At 39.3% G+C, this 22807-nt stretch overlaps 1 protein-coding gene across 3 annotated transcripts in view; it reads left to right on the top strand.

Moving 5' to 3' along the window:
• The window catches only part of RRN3 (RRN3 homolog, RNA polymerase I transcription factor), a 44870-nt gene that overhangs the window by 5312 nt on the left and 16751 nt on the right, over positions 1 to 22807 (top strand). For 2 of the 3 annotated variants that reach the window (XM_053555446.1, XM_053555447.1), the window contains 8 exons: positions 977 to 1082; positions 2829 to 2885; positions 16033 to 16122; positions 16217 to 16346; positions 16761 to 16820; positions 17290 to 17353; positions 18885 to 18954; positions 22517 to 22615. In XM_053555446.1, the coding sequence (XP_053411421.1) occupies positions 977 to 1082; positions 2829 to 2885; positions 16033 to 16122; positions 16217 to 16346; positions 16761 to 16820; positions 17290 to 17353; positions 18885 to 18954; positions 22517 to 22615 (676 nt within the window). The remainder of the gene's footprint in view (positions 1 to 976; positions 1083 to 2828; positions 2886 to 16032; positions 16123 to 16216; positions 16347 to 16760; positions 16821 to 17289; positions 17354 to 18884; positions 18955 to 22516; positions 22616 to 22807) is intronic. The other variant, XM_053555448.1, reaches the window with a different exon arrangement.

Genomic DNA, 22807 nt, shown 5'->3' with positions numbered 1-22807 from the left:
GGTTCCCCGACTGTTTGGATCATTATTAGCTGGATGTTGTCCCTGATGGCAAATTGAATCTTAAAATGTTTGAAATTTGTCTCGACGTATATATTCGTTTAACAGTCTTTATCATGCTAACCCCCACAGAACACTTTGAGTTTAACTTCCAGAGTCATCAGTAGGATGCTGTGGGTTTTTTTACTAACTTACACTGTTTAAATCAAGTAAACCTTAGCAGAATATAATTCACAATACAGGGTGACCATACAGTTTGTGTGCAATCTTAAATTGCGTGCAGTTTTAAAGTGCACACAAACTTTATGGCCACTCTATATTTATTGATCTCATAGTTACTGTGTTAGACGCCAGGACAGTAATTTATTGAGACTAAAGTCCCTGCTTTCAGCAGAACTTAGTCTAAGAAGGAAAGACAGTAAACAGGTCAGTAAATAAATGAACAGGATGATTTCAGATACTGCTAAGTGCTGTGAAGAAGTATGACAGGATAATGGGAAGTGGAAGGGAGTGGATGGGTACTTTAGATTGCTGATGTCAAAAGTCTCTGACGTTTGAGCTTCAGCCTGAGTGGAGACAAGAACCCAACTATGTACAGATGTAGGGAAAGAGTGTTTCTGATAGAATGAACAGCCAGTGAAATGAGAACCAGCTTGGCAAGTTTGTATAACAGAAAGGACACTGACTGTAGTATTTTAAGATGAAGTCAGAGAGGTAGGCAGGGGCTGGGTTAATGTAGGGCTTTGAAGACCATACTAAGGTGTTTGGGTCTTATTCTAAGCGCAGTGGGAAGACAATTGTAAAAGATCATTAAGTTTGGATTGTTGGAAGATGAACAGTGCAACGAAGGAGACCAGTTCAGGGGCCTTGGCAACAAGAAGTCCCAGTAAACAGTGTTCATCCTATAAGTGTTGGCTGTTAAAATTTTCATTATTATTCTTTGTCATGGACGTAATAGCTTGGTATCTCGGTTCTACAGGATGTCAGATATGCTTGTGTTAGAGGATATTTTTTTCCATTCCCCCCCAAGGAAAACTGTTCGGTTTGGTGGAACTGTGACAGAAGTCTTGCTGAAGTACAAAAAGGTAAGAGGAGATAATGTGTGAGGCTTGATTTTTGTCTGATCAGTGTTAAGACCAAATTCTACCACTGAAAGATTACCAGACACACATGCAAAAAACAAAGGAATGACTTTATTCAAGCATGCTTGGGCCATACCTCCAGCAGGACTCTGCTCAGAGGGGACGACCCCAAGGTAGAAATGATGATGATTGGCGTGATGCATTTTGGGGTGCAACAAAACAGGGGGGAAATTTCCCGGGGGAAACCGGGACCAAGTTGAGGGGTTGGTTGACGTAGGAACTGAGGTAACTTAGGAGGTTTGGGATTGGCTGGCTCTACCTGGGACTGGCCCTACCTGGAGGCTGTGAGAATAAAGGAGTTCATGTTGGATTGGCTGACTCTATCTGGAACTGACCACCCTGAGGCTGTGAGACTCAGGAGGGCGGGCCCTCCCTGGTTGTGGCTGGAGCACAAAGGTTAACTTTCACCCAGGGGTGGTTGCTGAGAATTTCTCACCCCCTGGTGAAAGACCAACTCTGCCCACCCCTTCCTCACCCTGCTAACTAGCCTTTTTGTCTTCTCTCTCTCTCTTATATCCCCTATGTCTCCCATTGCCCTTAACATCTCTGGGTGGGAGTTAGTTAACATTGTAGTGTTGCAGTCAAAACCCTCTCTTTCCAGCAATTAAAGAGTTACTACAGAGTTTGTTAAAAACTATTTTTTTCTGGCTGCAGAAAACCTGTAGTTGCTATGTTACAATCTTGAGATAAGGTTCTTCGGCAGAAGACCCAAGGTCAATTACTCATTTAGAACTAGTGAGAAAAAAGATGGTCTTCTTAAACTGTAGCCGCTTTCCCCCCATCCTTCGCCCCACCGCAGAGTTAGGATCCACCGCTGGGCCCTTCAATCAGAATGTAACTACAGCTGTTGTAGGGAAGACCAGTAGACATAATAAAATGTATTTTAGATAGTGTTATTGAAATCTAGTATTTATTAGCATAATGCCATCACTCACAATTAGAGTAATAATGTCTTTGCAGAAGTTTTACCTCTTTAAATTGTTTTTTTTGTTTTTGTTTTTGTTTTTTTGCAGTTTTTGGCCGGGCCTGGGTCTGAACCCACCATTCCCGGTATATCGGGCCAGCATGCTACTCCTTTGAGCCACAGGCGCTGCCCTAAATTGTTATTTACATTGTATCTTTAAAAAACTTTAGCAAGTGCTAGAATAAAAAACCCTTAGAACATTTTATTTCTTAAGGAATTTACCTAATCATTACTTTCGTCCAATAAACCAGCTCCATTAATAGAAATTTTTGTTTGTTATTGCATTAGTTTAAAAGTGATTCTAAATCTCACCAGTAGAGGAAAGATGTAAATGACTACATTTACATGTACTATCCATTTATAGTCATATTTACCAAAGGATACTATTTCAGTTCCTCTGAATTAGATCATTATAGCAGGTTTTTTCCCTTGTGCTTTGTGAGAATTCTCAGGATATCAACTGTCATGCAAATTCATTGTACAACTATATGAATAGCTAACTATGAATGGTTTTTTAGTTGTCATTTCTTTTTTCCAAGCCCCTGGCTCAACCAACATGGCTTTAAATTTTTATAGTCATGATTTTATAATCTGCCATTGATGTGTGAAAGTCATAGTGTTTCGCTGGTAATTTCACCAGATGTTAAGGTATAGTTTAAAAGTCCTGCTGTTGATATTTAACAGGAAACCAAAGCAAGCATAACTTTATTTTTCTCTTTCTTTAGGGTGAGACAAATGACTTTGAGTTGTTGAAGAATCAGTTGTCAGATCCAGACATAAAGGTAATCAATTTATGTTTGATCTTCATTAGCAAAGTTAATTTCATTTTGTACAGACATTATTTTGCGTTTTTGTTCTACTCCTTCTTCCAGAACTTGTCCTCTCCATGAACCCTTCTTTCTTTAATCCAGTGATTCTCAACAGGGCTAGCTTTGCTGGCTAGGGCACTTGGCACTGGCTGGAGACATTTTTGGTTGTCACAGTTGGAGGGGGTGCTACTGGTGTCTTACGCATGGATGACAGGGATACTGCTAAGTATCTCACAATGTGCAATGCAGCCTCACACAAGCCAATAATCCTCCTATCTCAGCCTCCCCAGTAACTGGGTTTTTATCCCAGGCAATTTGATCACCTGTGAACCACCAGGCCTGTTGAGAGACTATGCTTTACTCCTTCCTTTCTTCTATTTTCCTCTGTGCTGCATGCAATTCTCATGTATCTCTAAGGCTAAAACAAAAAATACAACCAAAATTGACTTGACTTTCAAGCTATTACTCTTTTAGCATTTCCAAGTTCAAGATATGTATCTGTCATGTAGTAACAACTCAACATATTTTGTTTTACTTTTCTTCCTTTACTGCCAAATTGTGGAAAGAAAAATTTATTACCATGATGGGGGAATCAAATTGCCTGGGATAAAATCTCAATTCTGTTGTTACCTATCTGCCTCTATTTTTCTCTGTAAAATCAGGAAAACAAAAGGTTTTTTTTTTTATGGAGATTGTAAAAGATGATTCAATGAAGTAATGTACACAAAACGTCTTGAATAGCCCTTAACCCAAAGTAAGAACTTTGTAATTGTTAACAGTCATTTTGTTCCTGCTTGCAGCTTGGACTTTATCATTTCTCATTCACATTTATGCCCACTGTTTTTATGACTTGTAATTACCCTGACAAAGTTTACCAGTGTTTTTTTTTTTTTTTACATGCCAATCTAGCGAACTTCTTTTCAGCTTCATACTAATTCTTTGTAGCAGTTAATTCTGTCAGACACTCGCTTTTTGTTTTTTGAGGCAAGAGTCTCCTTCTGTCGCCTTGGGTAGAGTACCATGGGGTCATCATAGCTCACTGCAACCTCAAAATCTTGGGCTTAAGCAGTCCTCTTGCCACAGCCTCCCAAATAGCTGGGACTACAGTTGCACACCAGAACACCCAGCTAATCTTTCTAGTTTTACTAGAAGCAGAGTCTTGCTCTTGCTCAGGCCTGTCTTGAACTCCTGAGCTCAAGCAATCCTCTTACCTCAGCCTGCCAGAGTACTAGCATTACAAGCGTGACCCACTGTGCCCAGCTGGTTCCCCATTTCTTAAAACCTTCCCTTCAATATCTAATCTTCCTGTTTTTTGATCATTCTGTAATCACTCTCATGATAGGCTCTTTTTTTTTTTTTTTTTTTTTTTTTTTGAGACAGAGTCTAGCTTGTGGTGCCCAAGCTAGAGTGCCATGGTGTTAGCCTAGCTCACAGCAACCTCAAATTCCAAGGCTCAAGTGATCCTCCTTTCTCAGCCTCCTGAATAGCAGGGACTGTAGGTGTCTGCTACAACACCCAGCTAATTTTTCTATTTTTTTTTTTTTTTTTGGCCGGGGCTGGGTTTGAACCCGTCACCTCCGGCATAAAATTTTTCTATTTTTAGTAGAGACAGGGTCTGGCTCTTGCTCAGGCTGGTCTGGAACTCCCAAACTCAAGGAATCCTCCTCCCTCAGCCTCCCAGAGAGCTAGGATTACAGGTGTGAGCTGCCGCACCCAGCTGATTATAGGCTGTTTTTAAATTTGGTGTTGATGGGACTTCCAAACTTGAACCTTTTCTCTACAGATTCTTGCTGTGTGATCTCCTTATCTTCCCTCATAGCTTCGAAATCTGCCTGTGTCCTAAATACTAAGTTTGTGTTTGTGGGTTCTTGATTTGTTTATTAACTTCCTGGTAGATGCATTTACCCGGAATTGTTACAAAGTCTTGGTAAATGAATGTATATGAGGGTATCCATTGAATGGATATGAGGGTATTTCTTGGTAACCTAGTTTCCAATTCTCCTCTGTCTCATACCTGAGCACCCCCCACCTCCTAGTTTACCCTCAACAATGTAGCTTAAATCATCATCTCTATAAAAGCACAAGTGTAAGCATGCCATTTCTGTACTGAAAAACTTTATGTATATGTGTTGCCAGACCAATGAGTCCGTCTGCCTGTCACCCAAGCTAATGGAGAAGTGGATGAGAGATCAACAGTTTCACTTACAGAAAAGCCAGCAATTCCAGAGAACAGCAAGGATATCTTCTCAAAGAGCTGTTAGGCTCTCCTGTTTTCCCTTTGTTACTTTTATAGTCTCACAGTAAAAGCAAGTAATCAGCAGTGTTATTAATCATCATAGTATGCATAAACAGATTCCTTCTCATGCATTACAAGGTTCCACAATGTCCACCTACATTTTTTTTTTAGACAGTCTCACTCTGTTGCCCCAGGCTAGAGTGCCGTGGCATTATAGTTCAAACCAACCTCAAACTCCTGGGCTTAAGTGATCCTCTTGTCTCAGCCTCCTGAGTGGCTGGGACCAGAGGCACCAACCACCAGGCCTGGCTAGTTTTTCTTTTTTTGCTAGAAACAGGCTCACTGGGTGGCGCCTGTGGCTCAATGACTAGGGTGCCAGCTCCATACACCGAGGGTAGCGGGTTCAAACCCGGCCTCGGCCAAACTGCAACCAAAAAATAGCCGGGCATTGTGGTGGGCGCCTGTAGTCCCAGCTGCTGGGGAGGCTGAGACGAGAATTGTGTAAGCCCAAAAAAAGCTGGAGGTTGCTGTGAGCCGTGTGACGTCATGGCACTCTACCGAGGGCGGTAAAGTGAGACTCAGTCTCTACAAAAAAAAAAAAGAAACGGCTCACTGTTGCTCAGGCTAGTCTCAAACTGGTGAGCTCAAGCAATCCACCCTCCTTGACCTCCCAGGGTGTTAGGATTACAGGTGTGAGCCACTGTGTTTGGCCTATCCCCCATCTCAAAGTCATAACATTTTCAAAGCATTCTTACCCTGGATTAAATTTATAGTTAATACTCCAGGTCTGGAGTTAGGATGGGGGCAGAAGGGGCTGCAGATATCAGTGTTGGAGCTATCAGAGGAGCAGAGGCCACATAGGCTAGGTGCCTGGCAGCTGGCCTAAGTCTTGGCAGAACACTCCATAACTTTCTCAGAACACCTGAAGTTTGTGATTGCTATTGAATAGCCCTGTCCCTAGCCTTCCATCTTTCTAAGGGACTGTCCTGGGACCATGGTCATTGGAGCATCTGGTCTCAACCTTGTAACAGAAGGCCTTGTACATGAATAAACAACTCTAGATGATGGCACATGGGCTTATCCAGCCCTGCCAGGGCCTGTCCAGCAGTGCCCTTATGTAATGGTTTCTTAGGCTAACAGTGGCTGCCATCATATGGAAAATATATATATCAACTTAGGGCCTGCAACATTTTTTTTGTATTCACTCTTGCTAGATATTTTATTCCCTGAATTTGCCACTTTTCATCTTTATGCCTTTGCATATGCCTTTTCTTTCTGGCTGGAGGAAGTCCTCTTTATTTGCTGTGTATTTGACCATAGGCTCTGGCTACATTATTTACCTCCTCACTAGCTGTGTGACCAAGATTAAGTAACTGTGCTTCAGCATCCTTATCTCTAAAATGAGAATCAATAGAACCTACCTTGGCTCCCTGCCGGTAGCACAGTGGTTATAACACCGACACTGGCAAGTTCAAACCTGGCCTGGGCCAGCTAAACAACACTGACAACTGCAACAAAAAATAGCGAGGCGTTGTGGCAGGCACCTGTAGTCCCAACTACTTCGGAGGCTGAGGCAAGGGAATTGCTTACGTCTAAGAGTTTGAAGTTCTGTGAGCTGTGATGCCATAGCACTCTACTGAGGGCGACATAGACTCTATCTCAAAAAAAAAAAAAAAATTGTAGTGCCTACCTCATGGGATGGTTGTAAGGATTAAATGAGTTAATATGTGTTAAATTCTTTTTATTTTTATTGTTCGGGATTCCTTGAGGGTACAAAGAATTGGGTTATACTGATTGCATTTGTTAGATAAAATCCCTCTTATAATTGTGTTCTGCCCACAAGAGGTGTGCCATACACTCTGACCCTCTATTCCCCTTCTTCCTCCCCTCTCCCCACTTGCTAATTCCCCTACTTCCCCCCTTGTATTTGCTCATCTGCTGCCTTCATATTAGAATTGAGTACCTTGGATTCTTGCTTCTCCATTCTTGTGATGCTTTACTAAGAATAATGTGTTCCACCTCCATCCAGGTTAATAGAAAAGATGTAAAGTCTCCATCTTTTTTAATGGCTGAATAGTATTCCATGGTATACATACACCATAGCTTATTAATCCATTCCTGGGTTGGTGAGCATTTAGGCTGTTTCCACATTTTGGCAATTGCAAATTGAGCTGTGATAAACAGTCTAGTGCAAATGTCCGTATGATAAAATGATTGTTTTTTCTTCTGGGTAGATGCCTAGTAATGGGATTGCAGGATCAAATGGGAAGTCTCATTTGAGTTCTTTGAGGATTGTCCATACTTCCTTCCAAAAAGGTTGTATTAGTTTGCAGTCTCACCAGTAGTGTAAAAGTATTCTCTTCTCTCTATATCCACACCAGCATCTGCAGCTTTGAGACTGTGACGTAGGCCACTCTCACTGATACCTCGGTTTTGATTTGGCATTTCTTTGATGATTAGAGACGATGAGCATTTCTTCGAATGTTTGTTAGCCATTCGTCTGTCTACTTTAGAGGAGGTTCTATTCATGTCACTTGCCCAGTGACATATGGTGTTATTGGGTCCGTTTTGTTTTTGTTTTTATTAATTTGAGTTCTCTATAGATCCTAATTATCAAGCTTTTGTCCGATTCATAATATGTAAATAACTTTTCCCATTCCGAAGGTGTCTGTTTACTTTGGGTGTTGTTTCCTTAGCTGCACAGAATCTTCTTAGTTTAATTAAGTCCCATTTGTTTATTTTTGTTGTTGTTGCAGTTGCCACAGAGGTCTTCTTCATAAAATCTTTCTCCAGGCCAATATCTTCAAGTGTTTTCGCCACACTTTCTTCAAGGATTTTTGTTGTTTCATGTCTTAGATTTAAATCTTTTATCCATCTTGAATCAATTTTTATAAGTGATGAGAGGTGTGGGTCCAGTTTCAGTAACATGTAGTTATCCAGATCTCCCAGCATCATTTATTGAATAGGGATTCTTTTCCCCAGTGTATGTTCTTGTTTGGTTTACCAAAGATGGTGGCTGTAAGATGTTAGTTTCATCTCCTTGTTTTCTATTCAGTTCCAAATGTCAATATCTCTGTTTTTGTGCCAATACCATACTATTTTGATCACTATGGCCTTGTAGTATAACCAAAAGTCCAGTAGGGTGATACTCTTGGCTTTGTTTTTTGTTTTTTGTGTTTTTTTTTTACTAAGAATTGCCTTGGCTATATGGGGTTTCTTCTGGTTCCATACAAAAAGAAGAATTGGTCAGGTACTGTGGCTCACACTTGTAAACCTAGCATTCTAGGAGGCCGAGGTGGGTGGATTGCCTGAGCTCACAGGTTTGAGACCAGCCTGAACCATCTCTTAAAAATAGCCAGGCATTGTGGCAGGTGCCTGTAGTCCCAGCTACAGGAGGCTGTGGTAAGAGAATCTCTTGAGCCCAAGAGTTTGAGGTTGCTGTGAGCTTTGAGACCAGCCTGAACCATCTCTTAAAAATAGCCAGGAGTTGTGTGGGCACCTATAATCCCAGCTACTTGGGAGACTGAGGCAAGAGAATCTCTTGAGCCCAAGAGTTTGAGGTTGCTGTGAGCTATGACACCATGGCACTTTACCAAAGGTGACAACGTGAGACTGTCTCAAAAAAACAAAAACACCAACAAAAAATAATGAGCTATGACACCATGGCACTCTACCAAAGGTGACAAAGTGACTTGGTCTCAAAAAAAACAAAAATACTAACAAAAAATAACGAATTATTTTTTCCAAATTTTGAAAATGTGTTGATGTTTTGTTTTGTTTTGTTTTTTTTTTTTGAGACACAGTCTCACTGTGCCACTCTCAGTAGAGTGCTTTGGCATCACAGCTTAGAGCAACCTCGAACTCTTGGGCTTAAGCAGTTCTCTTGCCTCAGTCTTCCAAGTAGCTGGGACTACAGACGCCTGCCACAACACCCAGTTATTTTTTGTTGTAGTTGTCATTGTTGTTTTAGCTGGACCGGGCTATGTTTGAACCCGCCAACTTCGGTGTATGTGGCTGCTTCTGTAACTGTTGTGCTATGGGTTCTGAGCCGTGTTGATGGTATTTTTTTTTTTTTTAATTTAATTTTATTTTTTTTTGGTTTTTGGCCAGCGCTGGGTTTGAATTCGCCACCTCCGGCATATGGGACCGGCGCCCTACTCCTTGAGCCACAGATGCCACCCTTTGTTGTTGGTATTTTAATGGGGGTTGCATTGAATCTGTAGATTGCTTTGGGAAGTATAAACATTTTGACAGTGTTGATTCTTCCCAGCCATAAGCATGAGTTCCTCTGTTTGTTAATATCTACTGCTATTTCTTTTCTTAGAGTTTTATAATTTTCTTTGTAGAGGTCCTTCACCTCTTTTGTTATGTATATAACTAGGTATTTCAATTTCTTTGAAGCTACTGTGAAGGGAATTGTGTCCTTTTTTTTGTTTGTTTTGAGACAGAGTCTCAAGCTGTCACCCTGGCTAGAGTGCTATGGCGTCATAGCTTACAGCAATCTCCAACTCAGGCTCATGTGATCTTCTTGCCTCAGTTTCTCTATTTTTAGTAGAGATGGAGTCTTGCTTTTGCTTAGGCTGGTCTTGAACTCGTGAGCTCAAGGTATCCATGTCTCTCTGCCTCCCAGAGTGCTAGGATTATAGGTGGGAGCCACCATGCCTGGCTGGGAATTGTGTTCTTAACTGGCATCTCATCTTTGCTGTTACTGGTATATGCAGAGGCTCCTGATTGGTGGGCATTGATTTTATATCCTGAAATGTTGCTGTATTTTTTAATTTCTTCCAGGAGTCTTGTTGAATCTCTGGGGTTCTCTTAAGTATAAGATCATACCGTTGGCAAAGAGTGAGAGTTTGAATTCCTACACCCATTTTGATGACCTTTATTTTCTTCTCTTGCCTAATTGTATTGGGTAGAACTTTTGGCACTATGTTGAATAGTAGTGGTGATAGAGGACAACCTTGTCTGGTTCCAGTTCTAAGTGGAAAAGCTTTCAGTTTTATTCCATTCAGTATAATATTAGCTGTAGTTTTGTCATACATGGCTTCAATCAGTTTAAGAAATGTGTCACCTGTGTCTTAATAGTTCTAATTAGAAAAGGATGCTGAATTTTATTGAATGCTTTTTCTGCATCTATTGAGCGGATCATATGGTCTTTGTTTTTGCTTATGTTGATGTGGTGAATTACGTATAAACTGGCATATGTTAAACCAGCCTTGCATCTCTGGGATGAAACCTACTTGATTGTGATGAATTGATTTTTTTAATGTGTAGCTGTAATCTGTTGGCGAGGATTTTATTGAGAATTTTTTGCATCTATATTCATTAGTGAAATTGGTCTGAAGTTCTCCTTTTTAGTTGAGTCTTTTCCTGATTTTGGTATCAGGGTAATGTTTGCTTCATAGAACACATTGGGGAAGATTCCTTACTTCTCAATGTTTTGTAATTTCTGCAGCATAGGTATAAGCTCTTTGAAGGTTTGATACAAGGCATCTGGACCAGGGCATTTTTTGGGGGGGAGATTTTTTATTGTTTCTTCAATCTCACTTCTTGAAATGTCTGTTCAAGAGATCTATTTATTCTTAATTAATTCTAGAGAGAGGGTGTGATTCCAGGCATTGATTCATTTCCTCCACATTGTCAAATTTCTGGGCATAGAGTTTCTGGTAATACTCAGAAATGATCTCTTGTATCTCTGTGGCACCTGTTGTTATTTCCCCTTTATCATTTCTGATTGAGTTTATTAGAGATTTTACTTTTCTGTTTCTAGTTAATCTGGCCAAAGATTTATCAATTTTATTTTCACAAAAAACCACCTTTTTGTTTCTTTTTCCTTTTTTTTTTTTGAGACAGAGTCTGTTACCCTTAGTAAGTGCTGTAGCGTCATAGCTCACAGGAACCTCAAACTCTTGGGCTTAAGCAATTTTCTTTCCTCAGCCTCCCAAGCAGCTGGGACTACAGGCACCTGCCACAACGCCTGGCTATTTTTTAGAGATGGGGTCTCACTCTAGCTCAGGCTACTCTTGAACCTGTGAGATCAGGCTATCCACCCACCTCGGCCTCCCAAGTGCTGGGATTACAGGGATGAGCTACCACGGTTGGCCTGTTTTGTAATTTTCTGAATGATTCTTTTGTTTTCATTTTCATTCATCTCTGATTTAATTTTGGTTATTTCTTTTTTTGTGCTGGGTTCGAGATTAAATTGTTCTTCTTTTTCCAGTCATAAGATGGTTCATGAGTTTGTTGATGTGTTTTTCGAATGTAGACATCTAATGTGATAAATTTCCCTCTTAAAACTGTTTCATTGTTATGTTTGAGAAATTGAACAATTGCCCTCTTTTATCTCCCAGAACCCAGCTGTCATTCAGCATAAGGTTGTTTAATTTCCAAGTCTCTCTGGGGATGAATGTTTTTGTTGTAGTTGAGTTCCCACCTTCATTGCCTTGTGGTCTGAAAAGATACAAGGTATAATTTCTATTATTTTAATTTTGCTGAAGTTTGATTTGTATCCTAGGATGTGGTCGATTTTGGAGTACATACCATAGGCTGATGAGAAAAACATATATTTCCTACCTTTGGGATGGTGTGTTCTATATATGTCTATTAATCCCATTTGTTCTAGGTTACATTGAAGTCCTTTGTATCATTGTTTAGTTTCTGTTTAGAGGATCTGTCTAGATTTCTCAGAGGGGTGTTAAAGTCCCCAATTTTTATGGTGTTATGGGATATCATATTGCTCAGACCCATCAAGGTCTGTTTTATTAATCTGAGAGCATTTAAATTGGGTGCATACATATTTAAAATTGAAATGCCTTCATGTTGTATTGTTCCTTTGACCAGTATAAAGTGTCCTTCTTTGTCTTTTTTAAGTTTAGTTGCTTTAAATCTGCTTGTTTCTAAAAATCAGATTGTAACCCCTCCTTCCTTTTGATTTCCATTTGCTTGAAATACTGTTTTCTATCCCTTAACCCTGAGTCTTGATTTGTCCTTCAAGGCTAGGTGTGTCTCTTGGAGACAGCATATGGATGGCTTGTGCTTTTTTATCCGATCAGCCAGCCTGTGCCTCTTCAGTGGTGCTTTCAGTCCATTGACTTTTTTATTTTTGAGACCAGAGTATCAAGCTGTCACCCTGGGTGTAGAGTGCCATGGCATCATAGTTCACAACAATCTCTAACTCCTGGGCTCAAGCAATCCTCTTGCCTCTGATTTTCTATTTTTAGTAGAGATGGGGTCTCGCTCTTGTTTAAGCTGGTCTTGAACTCGTGAGCTCAAGCAATCCAACCGCCTTGGCATTCTAGAGCGCTAGAATTAAAGGCGTGAGCCATGGCGCCCAGCCCATCGACAGTTGTTGAGAGAATTGATAAGGGTGGTAGAGGTCTATTCATCTTATTTTGTGAAAGTCTGTTTTATTTTATCTTTTGTGCCACTGTGGAAGCTATGTTTTGACCTGTAGCTTTTGGGTGTTTACTTTGCTGCTGGTCCATTGCGGTGGTCAGTGTTGAGAGTAGGGTCTCAGTGTTTCCTGTAGAGCTGGTCTTATGGCGAATTTCCTCAGTGCTTGTATGTTTGCAATAGATTTGATTTCTCCATCAATTTTGAAGCTTAGTTTAGTAGGATACAGAATTCTAAGCTGTAAATTGTTTTTGTTTAAGAATGTTGAAGGTGGATGAGCATGCTCTTCTGGCTTGGAAGGTTTCAGTTGAAAAGTTGGCTGTGTTCCTAATGTCTCTGCCTCTGCTTGCAGAATTTTTTGTTTCATCTTGACTTTGGAGAAGCTCTGTTTGAGTTGAGATGACCTAGGGTTCAATATTCCATCTGAAAGGAGTGTGTTAGCGTCTTTAGAAAAACTTGGGAAGTTTCCATTTATGATTGTCTCCAGTAGAGCTTCCATTCCTTTGGTACAATCTTCTTCCCCTTCAGAAATCCCTATTATTCGTATGTTTGAGTGCTTCATGGAGTGTTATAGTTCTCTAAGCACCTGTTGCGCTTTCTCTCTCTTCTTTTCTATCTCTTTAACTACCTGGGTCAACTCAAGAACTTTATCCTCTAGCTCTGAGGTTCTTTCTTCTCCATGGTCTATCCTATTTTTGATACTTTCTACTGCATCTTTACATTCCCTGATTGTCTCCTTCATTTCCATAAGCTCTGCTGTATCCTTTCTATACTCTATATATCTCTTGTCCAACTTTTGGTTCTGTCTTTCCATTTTCTCGTCCATTCCTTTTATTGTCCGTATCATACATACTTTAAATTCCCTTTCTGTCAATTCTATTAATTCTTTACAGGTGGAGTCTTCTGTAGTAGCTGCCTCGTGGTCCCTTGGGGGAGTTTCCTATGTTTTGGTTTTTCATGTTTCCTGAATTTTTCTATTTGTTCCTCCTCATGTGTTCGTTCTTGTTCACCTCCTTATGTGTTAAATTCCTACAACAGTGCCTGGCATTACAGTAATTCTTATTACTGTTACTGCTTTAATCTGCAAAACTTCTCCTTACTCTTTGAGATTCAGCTGAAATGTTATCTTCTTTTTTGGAGCTTTCCTTGGTTCTCAATAAGCACTTGGTTTCATTAAGTCCATTTCCCACACTTACAGCAGATCTTCTAATTCTCCATCTGGCTTACAAGGCCCTACATGATCTTTTTTCCCCCTTTGTTAATGGAACAGAAGGGGTCGGAGGGGAGGTCAGCAGGGTGGAGAGTGTAAGGGGTAGAGGTCCATGATCCATTTGGTTCTTCTTGGCTCCCCAGGTTCTTCTGTTGGCTTGCTCGCCATGTACGCCAGCCATACAGAACCACCAGTGCTTTCAGTTATCTGTAAACATGCTTCTCCCTCTGTAAGAGTATATTCTCCAGAAAATACCGTGTTATTGTTTAAATAAAGCCAAAGCATTACTTTTCTCTTTAAAGCTTTTTCTGACCCCTGTTGCCTTTCACAGATCTAAAGGGCCATTTTCTCTGTGTATTTTATATCAGCAGGTCTCATTCTTGTTATCTTGACATACCAAAAAGTGTACCAATTGTATCTCTTAGTTGAGAGAAGTGTTGCAAATAGTTTGCTTGTCATAGTAGTTCAGTACTCAAGCCCTAAAGTCTGTGACTAGTTTACTTTTTTAAATGGAGCAGTTTAAACAGTATCCTTGTAGTTTTGTTGCACTTTTTTAAGTGAAAAGGGTTCAGGATAGGTCTTGTTCATCTTTATTTGTGTGTAACTTAGTTTGTTTTCTGTGTGTCTTATTCCTCATTGTGTTACCATTAATGTTATCTTTAATGGTTGTAGACATTATGAAATTACTGTAGTGCAAACAAGATACAGTTTAGTTTATTTCAGAGTTAGTTGGGGTTTCATCAGAAAATGGTGGATCCCATTGAAAAATTTGTCACATAGATATGGCTTAGAAAGCACTCAGTAGTTGAATGAAGGCAAGGAAAAGGTGGCAGCTCCTTCACCGCATGGAGCAAGGCAGCAGGAGAGTAGGCAGACCATTTCCTTGATCTATAACAAAGGGTTTGGACCTGGTTCCTTTAGGGTTAGAAAAAGTTATGTACGTACAGTGTCAGGCACCCTGCCTAGCACATAGTATGGTCCCACTAAATCAATGATTGTCAGCTAGTGTGCCACAGCAGACTTGTATGCCATAAGAGAGTGGTTCTCAACCTTCCTAATGCCGCGAACCTTTAATACAGTCCAAAGGGGTCGCGAGAACCGCTGCCATAAGAGAATCTTAGGTGTGCTACAAAACTTTTTAAAGATAGCTAATTATTTTCAAAAGAAGTTCAGAGCACAGTAAGTATATTCTTTGTGTGTGTGTGTGCCATGGGAGTTTGACTATTGATTAAAGCATGCCGTGAGATAAATAAGGTTGAAAAACCTGCGCTAATTGGTACTCCTTACAAGTGGTACTCCTTACAAACAGTCTGTCCCTGTACGTGTGATGTTATGTTGCTTTTGTTTGTTTCTTTCCCCTACTAGATCTTCATGACCATTAGCCATTTTCTTTCACAAATTTAGTGCTTTTTCTCATAATTTTTTCCTGTGTATGTTGTATATATGCATGAATCGAAATGATATATTTTACATAACTGATAATCATTTTATACATGGCTTTTTAAAATATAGTAGTTTTTCTCATGTCACTAAAAACTACATTGAACCTTATTTCCTAAAACATATCTCATGAAACCTTCATTTATTTATACAGGACACATCTTAATACATTTAAACACAGCTACAGGTTAGGTTTGGAAAAAATTACATTTATTGGTGACTTCAATTAATCGTCTGGGGTCCTCAAACTATGACCCGCGGGCCACATGCGGCGGTGTGATTGTCTTTGTTCCCATTTTGGTTTTTTACTTCAAAACAAGATATGTGCAGTGTGCATAGGAATTTGTTCTTAGTTGTTTTTTTTTTTTTAAACTATAGTCTGGCCCTCCAACGGTCTGAGGGACAGTGAACTGGACCCCTGTTTAAAAAGTTTGAGGACCCCTGGAATGCTTTCTGGTCGGCTCGAATATGGAGGAAATAGAGATAGCCAGCCGTTGGTCCTTAATCTTCTAATGTTTGAATCTGCTGTGCTTCTGCAGTTTCAAAAAGTTCCAGGTGTTAGCATTTGAGTTGTTTTCACTATTCAAGGGCAGAGAAAATCAGTCTGGAATATTGCATTTTAATTCTTTTTCCTGTATATCAGAGTTACGAGATTACTTTTTTTTAAAATAGGAATGTTTATTGTGATACCTTTCTGTTTTTGATACCCAATTTTGGTTTCCTTTCAAACTTGTGACCCCTGCCCCACACACCAACTTAAATATAGATGATTGATATAAGGTAGATAAGTTTTTTGTTTCATATTTTTGATTTTGGAAATACTTTTCTTTGTTTAACTTAAGGATGACCAGATCCTTAACTGGCTGCTGGAATTCCGCTCTTCTATCATGTCCTTGACAAAAGACTTTGAACAGCTTATCAATATTCTGTTGGTAAGTTTATCATTCATTCACTTATAAGTGTGTAATTCGTTACTTTGAAAATAGTATATCAGTAAAATGTTTATTTTATCTTTTCTAACACTAGAGGTTGCCTTGGTTGAAAAGAAGTCAAACAGTGGTGGAGGAATATTTGGCTTTTCTTGGTAATCTTGTATCAGCACAGACTGTCTACCTCAGACCTTGTCTTAGCATGATCGCTTCCCATTTTGTACCTCGTAAGTAGTTGCTCTTTGCTTAGTTTATTTTTCTTTATTTGAATACCTTTTTATTAACGTATTGCCTTCCCCTTACATGTTGGAGACACTGTCACCATGGAAAAATTCCAGGCATGTGTTGGTTTGAGTTCTAAAAGATGTCTGTTTTCTATAATGAGCTCTATGGAGATGTCTAGATTCATTTGTTGCTGTAATTTTTTTTTCCTTAATGGTCCATTTGCTTTAGTGGGCATCTGATGAAGTCTCAGAATTCGTGTAGGAGGTTTTAAAAGCGATGAAGTTGCTTTACTTTTCTTCTGACTGTAAACCAAATTATTGTACTAAGTTTGGGCAGTGGAAAAATAGTTTTTTTTGTATAGTTGTTCATTTTCTATGTCAATGACAGAATAGCATATTTTCTTTTTCTCTTAAAAGCTCGAGTGATCATTAAGGAAGGTGATGCAGATGTTTCAGATTCTGATGATGAAGATGAGAGTAAGTATAAAGAGATTAAAGTAGAGCCAGGTGCAATGGCACATGACTGTAGTCCCAGTTGCTTGGGAGTATAGTTGGGCCCTCCTGAGCCCAGGAGTTCAAGACGAGCTGGGACAACATAATCTCTTTAAAAAAAAAGATTAATGCAAAGAATGCCCCCTGTGTTTTAGAGAATGCATGTTGAAAGACAAATTTTACTGCTAACTAGTGTAATAAGTAGACTGCAACAAATGACAACTTTTGATGGTCTCCTTTTTGTTATAGTGGGCATTAATCAGTTGGCCTGGGTGCATTACTTACTTAATTATAAATAGTTCTTTTAATTTTCACTGATGGTTTGTAGTAACTTGGAATTTTTTTCTCTGATAAATTATTCTCTTTCCATTGGCAAGTTTTTATAGGTTTAAGTACATAATTTTTCAGTTTTCAGTTTTGTTCTAATGTTCATATTCAATTTTTCTCCTTGTAGGCCTTCTTGCAAATTTTGACACATGTCACAGAGCCTTGCAAATAATAGCAAGATATGTCCCATCGTGAGTATACTTTTGCTCTTTAATTTGAATAATGGTGTTTAATTCTCAAGGAAACAGTTATTAACTAGCTTATGGCATCAAAATTTGAGTCATATGCTCTGTGCTTTTTTTATCCAGTTGATGAAATGTCACTTTCTAAAGAAAATGGCATTTCTTTCTTTTTTCTATTTGTTGTCTTTAATTGTGTTTCAAAAGTCATATGGCGTATTTCCCCCCACGTGTTATACAGCAGTAGGAATTTTGCTTTAATCTTCAGCAGATACAAGATCCATAAATTTTCAGTGAGAAACTCCTGTGTGTGTTTGTGTCATGCCGTGTGAATAAATATTGCAATTCTAAGAAAAGCTTTTCAGGTCTGTGGGTTTCTTTCAGAGGGGTTGGCTTTTGGTTCCCTCTGTAACAGTGGTTCTCAGCCTTCCTAATGCCACGACCCTTTAATATAGTTCCTCATGTTGTGGTGACCCCCAACCATAAAATTCTTTTCTTTTTTTTTTGTAGAGACAGAGTTTCACTTTATTGCCCTCAGTAGAGTGCCATGGCGTCACACAGCTCACAGAAACCTCCAACTCCTGGGCTTAGGCGATTCTCCTGCCTCAGCCTCCCTAGTAGCTGGGACTACAGGCGCCCGCCACAACGCCCAGCTATTTTTTTGTTGCAGTTTGGCCAGGGCTGGGTTTGAACCCGCCACCCTCGGTATATGGGGCCAGCGCCCTGCTCACTGAGCCACAGGCGCCGCCCTCTTTTTTTTTTTTTTTGAGATGGAGCCTCAAGCTTTGCCCTGGGTAGAGTGCTGTGGCATCATAGCTCACAGCAACCTCCAACTCCTGGGCTCAAGCGATTCTCCTGCCTCTGCCTCCCATGTAGCTGGGACTATAGGCTCCTGCCACAACTCCCGGCTATTTTTTGGTTGCAGCCTTCACTGTTGTTTGGTGGGCCCTGGCTGGATTTGAACCCACCAGCTCAGGTGTATATGGCTGGCACCTTAGCTGCTTGAGCCACAGGTGCAGAGCCCATAAAATTATTTTCATTGCTACTTCATAACTGTAATCTTGCTGCTGTTATGAATCGTAATGTAAATATCTGATATGCAGGATGGTCTTAGGCGACCCCTATGAAAGGGTCATTTGACCCCAAAAGGAGTCGCAACCCATAGGTTGAGAACCACTGCTCTATAAGTTTATTATTTGTTAAAAGAAAATTTAAGGTGATACATTTTTCCCCTTTTAAAAATATGTATGTGTTGTGGGAAATGTTTAGGTTTTAAACTGAAGACCTGTTATTCTTTTGTTGGAAAAAAGTTCCCACTTTAATTTACTATTGGTATCAAAGTTAATGGAAGCTTATTTTCCTTAAGTAATACATATATATTACAGATTTTCTTCGAAATTGAACATTCATTTCATGTTCCAATTGCTTGGGGTTAGGGTTCCTGTTTGACTTTGTGTGTCTATTCATATTTGCTTTTACAAAGGAAATACTACTTTCCTAGAAGGTCTAATTAACATGGATTGGTTGAATTCTTTTTTAATAGGACACCGTGGTTTCTTATGCCAATACTGGTGGAAAAATTTCCATTCATTCGAAAATCGGAGAGAATATTGGTAAGAAATAGTTTCATGGGGAAAATAATAGAAAAGTTTTACGTGATTTCATTTTAGACATTAGGTCTTTTTCTTAAAAGTGGTTTTGTCTTCTAGATTTCAGGCTCTAGTATAAGAATTTGACACAGGTTTTTTGTTAAAAAGCAAATGGCCACTGGGGATTTCTAGTGTCTTTTTCTCTGCTTACTACGTGCAAGTCAAGGTTAGAGTCCATTTCAAAAATATCTTTACAGGCTTCATGCTCATACAGATAAGAATTTCTAGAAGATAATATTTTTCATGTATCAGTAGTTGTAAACATAACATAACTTACTTGATTAAACATGAAAGCAGACCCTTTTGTAGATTAATTCTGCTTAAGTTTTTGTGCAATGGTTTGTCATTTGTGTAGTTTTTTAATAATTAATAGTGGTTGCCTTCTAAGCATAGATTACTTTTCCTCAATAGGGTATTACATGTATTAAGGAGTTAATAACTTTTGCTAATGTTTGTGGTACTCTGATTCAGATGGAATATCATAAACCACTGTATCTCTTGTGACTGTAGATGGAAAAGTACACAACAAATACTAGAAAATTGACTCATATAAAAAGAATTACATGCCATGACCAAGCAAGATTTATCCTAGGAATTCAAGGTTGATTAATACCTGAAAATGAATTAATATAGTATACCAATCAATATAATAAAGGCAAAAACCACATCATCATCTCAGTAGACGCAGAAAAAGTGTTTGATAAACACTAAAAACTTCATGACAAAAATAGAAGGAAACTCAACCTGATAAAAGGCATCTAGGAGGTAACATACTCAGAAAAGACAGTTCTTTCCCTCAAGACGTTAAAGCTAACATACTCAGTGGTGAAAGACCAAAACCTTTCCCCTAAGATAAAGAATAAAACAAGGATGTCTGGCATTGTAGTGGACACCTATAGTCCAGGTACTTAGGAGGCTGAAGCAAGAGGATCATTTGAGCCCAGGAGTTTGAGGTTGCTGTGAGCTATGATGCAATGGCACTAGAGTGAGACTCTGTCTCAAAAAAAAAGAAAAAGAAAGAAAAGAAACAAAGATGTCTGCTCTTGTTGCTACTTGTCTAGTTAGAGAACTTAGACAAGACATGATTTGACATGTCATTATAAGGAATCAACAAAAAAACACCTATTAGAGCTAATACATGAGTTCAGCATGATTGTGGGATATAAGACTACAAAAACTAGCTGTACAAGACAATTGAATGGGGGAAGAGTAGCCTTCCAGCAAATGGTACTGGCACAAGCTGATATCCACATACAAAAGAGTAAAGTGTATTATCCATATACTAAAATGAACTATAAATGGATAGAAGACTTACATGTAATGAGCTAAAACTCTTAGAAGAAAACACATGTAAATTTTTGTGATGTCAGAGTAGGCAATAGTTTCCATATTTAATACCTGGAGCACAAAAAAAAAAAAAATAGAACCTCAGGAAAATGAAAAAATAATCCCAAATAATAGGAGGAGATACTTCCAAGTAACGTATCTGGTAAAGGACTTGTCTATATAAAAAATGGGCAATGGGCAGCGCCTGTGGCTCAGTCGGTAAGGTGCAGGCCCCATATACTGAGGGTGGCAGGTTCAGACCCAGCCCCGGCCAAACTGCAACCAAAAAATAGCTGGGCGTTGTGGCGGGCGCCTGTAGTCCCAGCTACTTGGGAGGCTGAGGCAAGAGAATCGCTTAAGCCCAGGAGTTGGAGGTTGCTGTGAGCTGTGTGAGGCCACGGCATTCTACCGAGGGCCATAAAGTGAGACTCTGTCTCTACAAAAAAAAAAAAATGGGCAAAGGGGCTGGCGCCTGTGGCCCAGTGGGTAGGGCACCAGCCCCATATGCTGAGGGTGGTGTGTTCAAACCCAGCCCCTGCCAACAGCAATCCCCCCCCCAAAAGAAAAAGGGGCAAAGGATCTGAATAGACATTTCTCCAAGATAAGCTCAAGAGAAGAAGCTCAACAGTGTTAGCCATTAGGGAAATGAAAATCAAAATCACTTCACACTTGCGCTGGGATGGCGGTAGTAAGAAAAATAGATGATAATAAGTGTTGGTGAGGATATAGAGGAATTGAAACATTGGAATGATCATGCATACCTAGTGAAAATATAAAATGTTGCTACAACTTTGGAAAACAAGCTTAGTGTTCCTCAAAAACATTAACTGTAGAATTGCAATATGACTGGACAACTCTACTCCTAGGTCTATTCCTAAGGGAAATGAAAATATGTCTACACAAAACTCATATGTGAATATTAATAGCAAATGCTAATACCAAAGTAGAAGCAAATAGCAACTGATGACTAGATAAAACAGGGTGTATATATAGCCAAAGAAATAACTCAGTAATAATGGGTGTGCATGTTACAAAATGAGTTAACTTTAAACCATACAAAAAACCAAATGTCTACTGTAGGCAAAAATGCATAGAGACAGAAAGCAGAGTGGTGGTTTGCCTAGGGAAGTCCTACTAAAGGATCTGGGGTTTCTTTTTAGGGTGATTAAAATGTTAATTAAATTAATTATGATAGTCACACAACTCTGGAATACTAAAAAAACTGTTAAATTGGGGCAGTGCCTATGGCTCAAAGGAGTAGGGTGCCAGCCCCATATGTCGGAGGTGGCAGGTTCAAATCCAGCCCCGGCCAAAAACTGCAAAAAAAAAAAAAAAGCTGTTAAATTGTACAGTTTAACAGGGTGAATGTTATGTTATGTATTATTATATCTCAATAGCACCTTTGTAGTCCCAGCTACTCAGGAGGCTAAGAGAGAAGGATCATTTGAGGCCGGGAGTTTGGGATCAGCCTGGACAACAAAGTGAGACCTTGCCTATAAAACAGTGGTTCTCAACCTTCCCAATGTTGCGACACTTTAATACTGTTCCTGTGGGTCGAGACTGGAAAACTGCTACTCTAAAACAAACTAATCAAAATTAAAAACTGGCTGGGCACATTGGCTCAAACCTAAACTAGCACTTGGGGAGGCTGAGGTGAGAAGATTGCTTGAGCAACATAATGAGATGAGACCCTGTCTCTATAAAACAGAAAATTTAGTGGGGCATGGTAGCGTGAGTCTTTAGTCCTAGCTACTTGAGATGCTTAGACAGGATTTTGAGCCTAAGAGTTTGAGGTTGCAGTGAGCTAAGTGACACCATAGCACTCTAGTCCAGCAACAAAGCAAGACCCTATCTTTAAAAAACACATACACAGGGTTGGCACCTACGGCTCAAAGGAATAGGGCGCCGGCCCCACATGTCGGAGGTGGTGGGTTCAAACCCAGCCCTGGCCAAAAACTGCAAAAAAAAAAAAAAAAAAACATATACACAAAACTATAGAGTTATGCAAATTACAAGTTCAGTTTACTAGGAATAATTGGAATAATTATACAGATATAAAAACAGTACAATTTCTATATTCCTGGATAGTCTTTTTTTTCTACTTAAATATTTGAAAGAAAAGGTTCTATAATTTTTACTTATCCTAGTTATGAAACCTTTATTGGCTGTTGAAATGTTTATCTTATGTTTTATGCTTTAGGAATGTTATGTTCATAATTTACTACGAATTAGTGTATATTTTCCAACCTTGAGGCATGAAATCCTGGAGCTTATTATTGAAAGGCTACTCAAGTTGGATGTAAGTATTGAACGATCTGTTTTTCTTTTTTTTATTTTCATTTATATTAATATTTATTATAATCACAGTTTGTGGAAACACTAATAGCAATGATGGGGAAGAAATCTATAATTCCACCATTCTTTGCTTCATTTCTTTTAATTTTTTTTTTTTAATTTCCATCTTTGTGGTTTGAGTCATGATGGACAGGTC

The sequence above is a fragment of the Nycticebus coucang genome, chromosome 12 (assembly GCF_027406575.1).
Source record: "Nycticebus coucang isolate mNycCou1 chromosome 12, mNycCou1.pri, whole genome shotgun sequence".
NCBI lineage: Eukaryota > Metazoa > Chordata > Mammalia > Primates > Lorisidae > Nycticebus > Nycticebus coucang.
Note: the sequence above shows the minus strand (reverse complement) of the source record. Positions and strands in the feature narration are given on the sequence as shown.